Source organism: Protopterus annectens, chromosome 13.part0, assembly GCF_019279795.1.
Source record: "Protopterus annectens isolate FY-2018-M chromosome 13.part0, PAN1.0, whole genome shotgun sequence".
NCBI classification, from domain to species: Eukaryota; Metazoa; Chordata; order Ceratodontiformes; family Protopteridae; genus Protopterus; species Protopterus annectens.
This window is the reverse complement of record NC_056747.1, coordinates 115520713-115533895: the sequence shown is the minus strand read 5'-3', so window position 1 is coordinate 115533895 and position 13183 is coordinate 115520713. Positions and strand designations below refer to the sequence as shown.

The following is a 13183-nucleotide window of genomic DNA, read 5'->3' as shown; positions in this document are numbered from 1 at the left end:
GCTTTAGGGCAATTGCAAAAAAATTTGGCCCATGATATACAAACTTAAACAATAAAAGTTACATAGTGGCATAATTGATTTTCATATTACAGTACTTACAAACTGCATTTTTATCTTATACTGTTTAAAATGGGTTATCCCAAACCAAAAATTAGGTGGGGATAAATAGTATTAGGGAAAGTACAGTCTGTAGATATATAGAAGTATCTTTCACATACAGATATACCATGTTCCAAAAGTGCAGTGACCGCAGTCCATCCTTCTTAGCAATCACCATTGTTTACACCTGCCATCCGTGGGAAGACGACTGACCCATTTGATAAGTACAGCTCTTGCTTCAGCTGCAGATGTTTCGATAATGAAACGTTTTACTGCTATTTCTGCCAGGAGTTTACATTAACCTCAATATAGCTTCATACCTGTCAAGTTTATCGAAATCTAAATCTGTGGTATGATATCTCAGATGATTCCCTCTCTGTCCACCTAGCACATTTACACACTGTCTTGCATGCCTGATGCACATTGTACATGTATATATTGCCTAGCCTTCAGGATAGGATTACCCAGCTCTTCTGTGTACAAGGCTTTTAAGTGGAAATCTCCTGTTTACCATGCGAGCTTTGTAGCTCTCAAGCGATTGTAAGCATTTACTGAAACACATGCCAGGGCTATGACTGGCATTATAAACAGAAAGAGACATTCCGAATACTGAGCACAGCTATATGCCTTAGTTTATAATCACATGAAGGTTGTTATCTATTTACAAGTCCAAAGTGACACATTTTTTACAGAAAAATTAGATTTTTTAGGTCAAACCATACCTACTGTCAGTACAAAAGACTTGCCCTGAGATTTAGAAAAGTTTATTGCAACATGGACGCCTTTAATCAGAAGGTCTCAAAATCATCTTAAGCCTTTCCAATTCTGAGACTGCTCTGCTGCTGGGGTTTACTGGTCATGGGAGATTTGTGTGGACAGTGGTCCAGTGGGCAAAGCCACATGCTAATGAGGCAGTCCAGGGAAGTAGCTAATGGTACTCTCCCCCTGGAAATGTCTACAGTGACCCATTCATTCCTATGGCAGTTCTCATGGTACAGGTTAAGTTCAATGAAGACATGGGAGTAGGTAACATGTTAGAATGTGAACAGGTGTGGAAGTGAGTGTGGCGTCTGTAGGGGCACAAGTAAGGCTGCCCAAGTGTGTGTGTGTGTGTGTGTGTGTGTGTGTGTGTGTGTGTGTGTGTGTGTGTGTGTGTGTGTGTGTGTGTGTCTTTTGAATTGTCTGTGTGAGTATATGGCTGAGTGTGTCAGTGAGTATGTCTGAGTGACAGCAGCTTCTTTGTTGGTGAGTGGATGTGTGTGTGTGTGTGTGTGTGTGTGTGTGTGTGTGCACGCGTGCACGTTTGTGTATGTGTTTGTGTGTGTGTATGTGTGTGAGTGTGTGACTGCCTTTGCTAGCACAATGCATGCATAGGCTTCTATGGAGAAAATTAGCATGTTCACATCTGACAGTACTGGTGCTTGATTCAGAGACATGGCAATAAGCTTAAAACAAAGTCTTTTTTCATTATGGCCACACTGGTATTAACTAGGAGAAAAGAGAAGTATGTAGAGAGGCATTTTGCAGATTGTTGCCTTTGAGAAAGGTAGCTAAAGAACCAGCTGAGTGCTGTATTAGACAGACCAAGTGCAGACATTTTAGAGAGCAATTTGGAGTGAGAGACTGTGTCAAAGGCTATGGAGAAATCTGTTATTATTACCTCTAGCTTTGATTATGATATCTAAGATGACAACTAGGGCAGTTGTTGTGCTATAGTATGGGTTCCAAAATCTTGATTTAGAAGTCAGTTGAATACACAGATTACCTTTAAAAGGAGTGCATAGGGCCATTTCACTGATAGACTCACAGGTGTCAGCATTACAATAATTGATTATCTGCCATCAGCTACTCCACATTTTGAATTATCCTTATATCAGTGGCTGAGTTTGTTTCCTGGGTGCCTTGGACTACTTCAAGAATTTTTTTGGTGCCTTTGGCGTTTTGTTTCTGTGTTTTTAAAGTTTCTACAAAATAGCCCACTGTCCTGAGATATTAGGCACACTGATTGCATACACATCGCCATCAGGATCTCACCTGGTCCACATAGACACCCATACATCAAATTAAAAGTGTCTGCTCTATCAGCTGTGAGGTGGTGTGCAGCACACAGGGTATTATGTACAACATGTCAGAGTACCATCCAGGAAGTTCCCATGATTCCCACATCTGGCATGTGTCTAATCTATAAAAAACAATTCATGCAGGCTGAAATCACACAGGGGTATCTTACTGATGATGCTGGGTATGCCCTGCAGCTATGGTTCATGACACTGAAACACACCCCAGAGAGCATGGCTGAGACACCATATAGTGCTGCACTGATCCAGACCCAGAACATCAAAGAGGGCATTGGAACTGATGACCTGCAGCAAGATAACTGATTACTGTGCAGAGAGCTACAGCAAGAGATTACCATTAAAGTCCCAGACAGTTTGGAGCTAACAACAGAAAAGGTGCTATCAGAGGAACATGCAGGCATTGGCAGACACAATACATTATGGTACTGCCAAGGTGTCTGTATATGGACCATGACCATATGTCAGATTAGATGCAACAAAGACTAAAACTTATGTATGCAATACTACACCCAGGATATGCTCTACAGTGCATCAGATGTTTCCTATCCTGCTAACACAACACTGAGACTAGAGCACAGTTGTCATCATATGCACAAATGGGGATGGGCACAGTGACAAGGATCAGCAATGGGCACAATAGTGGAAGGGGGGAAAAAGAATGTGGGAGAGAGTATGTACTATCAGCAGGAGAGTGGTGAGAGCAGGATATACTGTGCAGGGAGGGAGTAGTGTTTCCTGAGGTGGGGGGTAGATATTCCGATGTTATGAGCACTTGTTCATTATGGGTTCCAGAGGGTGCAGCTTCTGCACATGTGGTTGCCCTGTGTGTATGTGTCTGTGGTAAGTGTTGTGGGATCCCATGTGGGAATGACACAAACTATGAATGTCCATAGCCATAGTGCATCTTTTCTGAGGAGCAGCACTGGCACCAGCATCTGCTGGCAAGGAAGAACTCAAACCGTGTGACTGTGACTGCCTGATCATACCACGTGCCACATGCCTGAGCACCACAAAAGCTACTTCTTTAGAGGAGACAATGCCATGCCACAGCAGGATAACCTAGGATTACCACCACTGGGTGGTATAAAGGTTGTAGAAGTATGTAATCTTGACCTACCTGCCCTATGGGGTATATTCACAATGATGGCCAATGAGCAGTGGCCACAGGAATGGCACTGGCCCTGGGAGACAGTGAGAAACATATGACTCAACAACATGTTCACTGAAGCCCTCATATACCCCTTTATACAGGGCCATGCAGTGAACTTATCAACTCTGTCATGGTGATGGAGTGGCATCTGCTTCACTTGGCTAACTGCCTTGAAATCTGTAGTGTAATTGTCAAGAGCCTTGGCAGTGATGAGCACCACCTGCTACTCTGAGCTCTGTTCCCATGCCCTGTGGTGACACCACTGCCCAGAGCAGGGGTATGGAAGGGAGATAAGGTTGATCCCTGTTTAGAGGTACCAGGAATGACCTGCTCTTCCATGGGCTGTGTAGAAATGGTGCCAGGTTCTACAAACAACAGAACTGCACTACTGGACATGGGTTGTATTGTGTCATTTACAGTTACAGTGGCCAACAGTGGTATTGTGACCTCAGATTGTGCTAGTGTTAGGCCACCATCATTGTCAGTGTCTACTGCAGTGCTGACATCAGGCATGTCCAGTTCCCCAGTGGTGGATCCCATCACCATAGCTCTTGTAAACAAACACCTATGCTCAACACTGCTAATATGTGACAATCCTGCTTCACAGTGCTGCTACAACCATGACGATAACTGATATATGCAGACTGTTAAAAAAACATACCTTGTGTGAGTGTGCCTCGGGTCTGTCTGTAGAGGAGATATGTCAGTGTTAAGCTTCCTTAGTCTCATGGCACTGGTGTATACAGAAATGTGTTACTGATAGAAGGAAGTACCAGCCTGGTGCATCCCCAACAGAGATATAGAATGGTGAGTCCAATTCAGCTGGCATATCCGGGTCTCCACCTTGTATAAGGTCCTTTCACTTTTTCAAGACAGGGAGACTGTGAACTCCCCTATGAATGTGACAGTGGTCTGAGATGATGGACCCACACCTGTAACCATCCTCTCCTGTACAGTGGGATGGGCTTGCAATAGCATATTAGTGATCCTATGATGAACCTGTTGGGCTAGTGTGATGTGGTCATTGACTGCATTAACATATTCAACCAGTTTATGCAACCCACATTCCTGGAACTCCTTGACTGATTGCTTAGCAGTGATGAACTTCCAGAGCAGTGAGGACAAAGTGGTACCACTTCCTGCAGGTGACACAGGAAGTGACCCATGGACCTACTACTTCAGAAGGAGGAGCCTCAGTTTAGATGCAATGATAAAAGCCAGAGCAGTTTCTTCAGATCATGTCAGTCCGGCAAGATCAAGCTCTTTGACTGGATTACACTGTAAGTTTACATAAGGAAGTTAGATATACCAATCCTGAGATTACACAATACCAGAGGAAAAGAGAAAATTCCTTTATCTCCTGTGTTTAGTCATCTTGGGCAAATGCCAGACTTCCACTAACTCTGAACTGCACTGCACTCCCTTTGATCATTTTCTTTCAGAGTGCACATTGGTTAAACATAGTGGACCCATATATATATATATATATATATATATATATATATATATATATATATATATATATATATATATATATATATATATATATATATACAGCCGAACCACATATAAACTCCACTATGAAGGCTGACTCAAAACTGGATGATCACCATGTTACTGTTAAGCAAGTGAAGTCCCCCTGCACCTCCCACATGAGAGAGTTCACTCCTATACTTTATTACTCAAACATTCTAACAACTCAACCATACAACCTTTGGAAAAAGAGAAACACCCAGCAAGGATTAAAATACTAGGCACATAAGTTGTGATCTTGTAGCCAAGCCATTGATCCAAAATATTGTTAGGGAGGTTGGGGAAGGTTAACCTTGGGGGAAACAGCATCAGGAAAGTAACATCCAACCAGTTAGTTGTTGACCACATGTAAGATAACCATATAAAATCTAACATGCATCTGTATACACATACACACACACACACACACACACACACACACACACACACACACACACACTTCTTATTTCTTTTCAAAACTCAGTTATTCTGAAACTATATTCTGCACATGGAATCCTGTCTTTATGCCTTTCTATGCTGCCTAGATAGGCAGAATTACAGACCTAGGCAGAGCAAAGCATTTTATGACAGCATTTGCCTCCCTGTCAGCCTGTTGTTGACGGATCTGCAATTCATGTTCAAGATACACTTTCGCTTGCAGAGGCTCACACCTGAGTTAACAAGGGTTTGTTTACATGGCCACTATGTGTAAAGTAAGAGTGCTGAAAAACACACAGTATTTTCCTCAGCTAGTTGTACTCAGTCAATATCAAGGTGCAGGTACTCCACGACTATCGAAGCCAACCATCAACCAAAAAAGCAAAAATCAATAAAAAATTTTTATACTTGAACAGCAAAAGAACTTTATTCCATGGGTTGTTAGCGCTTTCACGTCTACTCTGGACGCTTCTTCAGACTTTAATAAAACACTTCATCACTTCTGTATTTAAACACTTATCAATTAAACAGTTAACCAATGAAAGCCTTTGTACGAATACATAACTATAAAAAGTCAGAAACTTCCAAATAAATAAAAAGTCAGAAACTTATATTGTGAAAATTAAAACTTCAAAATTTAACATTGACATTAAAGTGGATGTAGTAATAGATTATAACTGTTATTAACATTTCAGATGGCAAATAGCATATAAATATTTAAAAATACAAGAGCATATAAAAACAGCATGTAATAAAAACATTTCAAGTGTATGAAACTACTGAAAAACTTCTAAAAATACATATTCCTACTAACACCAAGAAACATGAAAAAGTCAAAGGTATAGCAAGAAATAACTGCTAATGCTTAAGATGACGACTGACTAGAAAGGGTTTCAAAGTAACCCTCTCATTGAGGCCATGTCCTTCATCTGCTTTCATTCTGATGATCCATTTACATTCTTCCCTTTCAGTGAAGTTACTTACATTGCCTAATCTCAATGTGGTGTGTGTATCAATTCAATGACTAAGAACTCAAAGGTGTGTGTGTGGTGCCTTGCGATAGAACATGTCTAGCCAGTGCGTTCCTGTCATTCTCCCTGTTGATCGCATATAAATGCTCTGTAACCCTTTCCCTCAACGTTCTATTCGTCATACCGACATAGAAAGCCTGGCATTTGGTGCAGATGGCTAAATAAACTAAGTTCCTTGTCCTACAGTCTGCATAATGATCGAATTTATATAGCACACCTGTGTCCGGGTGCCTAAAGTTATTCCTGCCCAGTATGTATTTGCACTGATTGCAACTGCGACATGGAAAGGTACCCATTCTAACAGTAAGTGGTTGATCTTGAAGTTGCCTTTCATAACATAACATGTTCCTTAAAGATCTAGTATTCTTGTAGGAAAAACTGGGGTGAGGACCTACAAGTGCTCTAAGCCTATCATCCAACTGTAGGATACCCCAGTTCTTTCTAATGACATTAGTAATACTCTTGTTCTTGTTGGTATATGAAAGTACCATCCTCTTTTTACTTCTAATAAATGGCCTGCTTTGTTCCACCTGTTCACTAGTTGCTATCCTAATGTAGGGTCTTGTTTCTTCATTGCGTTCTGTTTGTTGTAGGACTATCAAATCATTGTCATGGTAACCCCTTGATTTAAAGTCAGCATCCAAGCCTATCAATACATTCCTATATGCTGAATCATCGCTTGTTAGGCATGAACAGCGTGCTGCTTGATTCTTAACAATGTTCTTGTGTATGTGGGGAGGGTGCATACTATCACGATGTAAGTATGTGTTCTTTCTACAGGGTTTCCTGTAAATGTTGGTAGTGAAACATCCATTATGCTTCCTGATGTTAACATCTAAGAAGTCAATCTGGTGACATGATCTCTCCCCAATCAGCCTAAGAAAAGATGTTGTGTTGTTGATGTAACTTAAAAACTCATCTAAGATAGTAACATCACCACTCCAAACAAAAAACACATCGTCCACAAAACGTTTATAATACTTGAGGTGCTGTGAATAAAACTCATTTCCAAAGATATACATAGATTCCCAGTAGGCTAGTATAAGGTTTGCATAAGAATTGGCACATGACGTGCCCATCGCTACCCCTGAAGTCTGCAGATAATAACCATCACCATATAAAAATACATTATTTTCTAACACTAATTCCATCAGCATGGTGATCATAATCACTTTGTTGTTAGTCATGCCCTTCTCTAGAATGTCTTATGCACCAAGAGGGCTACGCATTTTAAAGATGCCCACTTTTGGTAACAAATATCCAGACCTTTTAATAGACTGGCAGAAACTTAATATTGAGACTAGCAATAGTTATATCAAGCTGTTAATAATACAGTATTCGCTAAATGAGAAAGAACTCATGAAAGAGATCTCCATTCTGGAAGAGTGTTTAAATTCTTCTTTAACATCTGTACAGTTATCTGATTACTTCTCTGAACTTTCCACTACTTTAACTCTAACTGATAACAGACTCTTGCAACAGAAAAAGAAGAAACTGGAGAGAGATTGTTCCGATTTTGCACGTGGGAACGTCTTCTCTTGGCCTAAGGAATCCATCTGGTCAGCTATTGATGTAACAAACTCTTGCATTCCTGACAATAGTAAGGATGGTAACAGCGAAATGCGTCCCACTACATCAGGAAGTATTAATGTGGCCATCTTTGCAGGCACTCATGCAGAGGGGTGTACAACAGAGAATGGTTCAGATTTATTACTAGTGGAGAATGGAGGAACATCTGAAAACTTACAAAATAGGAATACTACAGCAGATAATATTCTACCAACCATTAGACAATTGGACACTAAGAGCTTGGGACCGGTAGTGAGGAAGAAGACTTTGCTCCCAGCAGAAGGGAATTCAGAGACTAATGAGAGAGACAACACAAATCTTACATTCCCTTTATCATTTCTACCAGCAGATCGCAAGACATGGAGTCCCCAGTACAAGGGGAAGAAACGGAAACCCTCAGGGGAGTCACGGGAACCACAGAAGAGAATGTGGAAGAAAACTCCAATGAACTGGTAATTAATTTATCTAGCCATGAGTTGACTGATGCTGAAATGAAAGTGTTAAACAGAGGTCTATCGTTTGTGCCTTCACAAGGGATAGACATTAGTGAGTTGATAGTACAATTAAAACTTTTTACTAGGGGTTTAGCACTTGATTTATTTTATGATAATGATAACACTGAGACAAGGGATATAGTAATTAATAATTTTAGGAAACCTTCATGCTTTGTACCAGAATTGCATCCGCTTTTAGAAAGTTTTGAGAAAGTTTGTTGCAATGATTTTTATATGTTGTTTGAACAAACAGGTTTGAAGTCAGAATTTTACAATTTAAGCCGACAAGAAACAGCAGCTTTAAAAAGTTTACAAAACAATGATACTATAGTTATCCGCCCAGCAGATAAAGGTGGTGCAATAGTGTTGTTTGATAGTGTATATTATAACAATAGAATGTTAGAAATGTTATTGGATGAAACCACATATAAAAAAATACACATGTATGATCTAAACAAGGTTATTAGTAAACTTCATGCCTCATTGTATGATATGTTGATGTCCAATATTATAAACAATGATCTCTATAATTATTTTCTAGTTGAAAAACCTTTGGTACCTATCATCAGAGGTCTTCCGAAGGTGCATAAGACATTGTCTGACCCACCCTTCAGACTGCTAACTAAATGTATCTCAATTTATATTGAGAAGCAACTTAGACCCATAGTTGATTCTACCTTCTCCATTTTGAGAGATACTAAACAACTAATGGAATCTCTAGCTGAGAGTGCTGTTGAAAAAGCATACTTGGAGAATGACATTATGATGACTTTAGATGTTCAGTCTTTATTCACCTGCATACCTAATGATATAGGGATAGACTTCGTGAGGCTTTTTCTTCTAGAGAAGGGCATGACTAACAACAAAGTGATTATGATCACCATGCTGATGGAATTAGTGTTAGAAAATAATGTATTTTTATATGGTGATGGTTATTATCTGCAGACTTCAGGGGTAGCGATGGGCATGTCATGTGCCAATTCTTATGCAAACCTTATACTAGCCTACTGGGAATCTATGTATATCTTTGGAAATGAGTTTTATTCACAGCACCTCAAGTATTATAAACGTTTTGTGGACAATGTGTTTTTTGTTTGGAGTGGTGATGTTACTATCCTAGATGAGTTTTTAAGTTACATCAACAACACAACATCTTTTCTTAGGCTGATTGGGGAGAGATCATGTCACCAGATTGACTTCTTAGATGTTAACATCAGGAAGCATAATGGATGTTTCACTACCAACATTTACAGGAAACCCTGTAGAAAGAACGCATACTTACATCGTGATAGTATGCACCCTCCCCACATACACAAGAACATTGTTAAGAATCAAGCAGCACGCTGTTCATGCCTAACAAGCGATGATTCAGCATATAGGAATGTATTGATAGGCTTAGATGCTGACTTTAAATCAAGGGGTTACCATGACAATGATTTGATAGTCCTGCAACAAACAGAACGCAATGAAGAAACAAGACCCTACATTAGGATAGCAACTAGTGAACAGGTGGAACAAAGCAGGCCATTTATTAGAAGTAAAAGAGGATGGTACTTTCATATACCAACAAGAACAAGAGTATTACTAATGTCATTAGAAAGAACTGGGGTATCCTACAGTTGGATGATAGGCTTAGAGCACTTGTAGGTCCTCACCCCAGTTTTTCCTACAAGAATACTAGATCTTTAAGGAACATGTTATGTTATGAAAGGCGACTTCAAGATCAACCACTTGCTGTTAGAATGGGTACCTTTCCATGTCGCAGTTGCAATCAGTGCAAATACATACTGGGCAGGAATAACTTTAGGCACCCGGACACAGGTGTGCTATATAAATTCGATCATTATGCAGACTGTAGGACAAGGAACATAGTTTATTTAGCCATCTGCACCAAATGCCAGGCTTTCTATGTCGGTATGACGAATAGAACGTTGAGGGAAAGGGTTACAGAGCATTTATATGCGATCAACAGGGAGAATGACAGGAACGCACTGGCTAGACATGTTCTATCGCAAGGCACCACACACACACCTTTGAGTTCTTAGTCATTGAATTGATACACACCACATTGAGATTAGGCAATGTAAGTAACTTCACTGAAAGGGAAGAATGTAAATGGATCATCAGAATGAAAGCAGATGAAGGACATGGCCTCAATGAGAGGGTTACTTTGAAACCCTTTCTAGTCAGTCGTCATCTTAAGCATTAGCAGTTATTTCTTGCTATACCTTTGACTTTTTCATGTTTCTTGGTGTTAGTAGGAATATGTATTTTTAGAAGTTTTTCAGTAGTTTCATACACTTGAAATGTTTTTATTACATGCTGTTTTTATATGCTCTTGTATTTTTAAATATTTATATGCTATTTGCCATCTGAAATGTTAATAACAGTTATAATCTATTACTACATCCACTTTAATGTCAATGTTAAATTTTGAAGTTTTAATTTTCACAATATAAGTTTCTGACTTTTTATCTATTTAGAAGTTTCTGACTTTTTATAGTTATGTATTCGTACAAAAGCTTTCATTGGTTAACTTTTTAATTGATAAGTGTTTAAATACAGAAGTGATGAAGTGTTTTATTATTAAAGTCTGAAGAAGCGTCCAGAGTAGACGTGAAAGCGCTAACAACCCATGGAATAAAGTTCTTTTGCTGTTCAAGTATAAAAATTTTTTATTGATTTTTGCTTTTTTGGTTGATGGTTGGCTTCGATAGTCGTGGAGTACCTGCACCTTGATATTGACATTTTTTCGTTTGGGGACATAGCAGGTACCTTACCCTGAGAGATCCCTGTTTATTTATTATTAGTTGCACTCAAGTGCTGAATTTTCTTTTCAAGTGATGTACAAGACGAATTTGTAAGTTTAAATTAATCAGATGATTACACCATTCAATATGTTGCAAGTTATGCAGTTTTAGTTATTTGCAGAGGTGATACCTACATTTGTAATGTGTCTTTTCTCAAATGCAATAATGGATGATTGTTTTACTGACCGGCACACTAAAGTTTTGCAACTCTTTATCTTTATGGGAACATACAGAGAAATACTTGTTTATTTTTATTCTTTTAGTTATCTGTTAGTTGCTTAGGTGGACTGTTCCAAAGGGCTCATTTCAGCTAAGAGCTGTGCTTGGAAGTGATAGCATACATAATAACAACAGACAATATCAGCAAACAGTGAGTATAGGAAAGTGTAACAGTAAAGTGAAACCAAGAGAATAAATCCTTTTTCCTGTTCTCCAACAGGTCAGCATCTCAACAGTTGGCTATGGAGATACAGTCCCTGGAACTCTGCTTGGACGTGTTGTGGCATTTCTTTGTATCTCCTTTGGAATTATCCTGAATGGGATGCCCATATCCATCCTATATGGAAAATTTTCTGACTACTATATCAAGCTGAAGTCACACAGACCTACTAAAAACTCCGACAGGAATGAGATTCGCCTCAAACAACGAGCTTTACAGAAGTGCATTGACTGTTGCAGAGGGCAAGACCGTAACTAAATTAGTAGGATAGGAAAATTGCTTCATGCTAGTCCTTGAAATATGACATAGGGTTCTAGTGGTCATTGAGCTATTTTAGTATATTTTATAGTGAAAATGGTTCCATATCACCTGGTTAGCTCAACTGGTCTGATTCACCAATCAGTCACCTATTATTTTAGTTTTTTTATTCCCTATTTAGTTCCTCTTGGAGTTTGTCCCCAAGGTTACTCTATGAGTCAGCTGTCATTTACAAGGCAGAGCAAGTGGGGGAGGGAGGCGAGGAAGAAAGAGGTGAATGTTAGTGGGTAGAAACCTGAAAAGCATCACATTGCCTGTGGTTGGGGTTTATTATGTCCCATCTACTTTGTCTGCTACCAGTAATGTTCCCAGGCAACTGCTTAAATGAGTATTTGTACTTCCTGTCTCATTTGCATATTTGTTGCAGTACCTGCTGTCTCCACCAGGGGGCAGTCATACATAACAAAAGCTAAATACTGACAAACGGCACAGAGATGGTCTCCAGACTTTCATCGTTGTTCTAAGAGCCAGGCTTTTGGAACCTGGATCATTGGATGAACTGACGCTGCTGTTGTAGCAAATATGAACTGTTTCAGGTAGTCCAAGCTGTTTTAGTATAGTCCAGGTGCATCTTCCTGTTTGTGTACCATTTCTCTTTTTATTGTCTCCAGTACATTCTTATGGTGTAGTACAACCACAACAGATGTCAACAGTTTTAAAAGTTCTCATAAAGCATTGATGTTTCAGTTTATGTTGTATTTTTTAAAGTAATATATAATTCATTCCATCCAAAGTGGATATTTCTGTCATAATTACTTGAAACTTTACTATATGTTCAGTGCAGTGACTTATTAACTGCAGTGCACTGAGGAATTTATGACTGGTGTGTGTGTGTGTGTGTGTGTGTGTGTGTGTGTGTGTGTGTGTGTGTGTGAAGAAAACTTTTAAGGCCTTATGTAATTGGTTAAGGGACAGCAGTAATTTCTATTTAAATTTCCCTACAAAGATAAACATATTTGAAATGAAGTAACACCGTAGAAAGCTGTTATTATTAATGATGTTATTCAACACTACTGTAAATTCTAACCAGGTAACTGTCATCATGCTTAAGGTCCTTTTGCCCCAGGTGACAAGTGAAATCCTCTTATGGAGTATATTTAAATGCCAGTAATATTTTATGCAGTCTTTTTTTAGAAATGTACAGAGGTTCAGACTTCTGATGGTTATCCTTTGTAGTACTTACCTGAGGGTACACATGGTTCTGAATGTATACAATTGTATTTATAGTTTTATGGGGTCTTAGTC

General features: G+C 39.2%; 1 protein-coding gene across 1 annotated transcript in view; it reads left to right on the top strand.

The window, feature by feature from the left end:
- Nucleotides 1-12570, top strand: part of LOC122788319 (potassium voltage-gated channel subfamily V member 2-like) — a 17938-nt gene extending 5368 nt beyond the window's left edge. Inside the window, exon 2 of the mRNA XM_044055403.1 lies at nucleotides 11621-12570. Coding sequence (XP_043911338.1) covers nucleotides 11621-11878 — 258 coding nt within the window. The 3' untranslated portion in view covers nucleotides 11879-12570. The remainder of the gene's footprint in view (nucleotides 1-11620) is intronic.
- The last annotated feature ends 613 nt before the right edge of the window (nucleotides 12571-13183 follow it).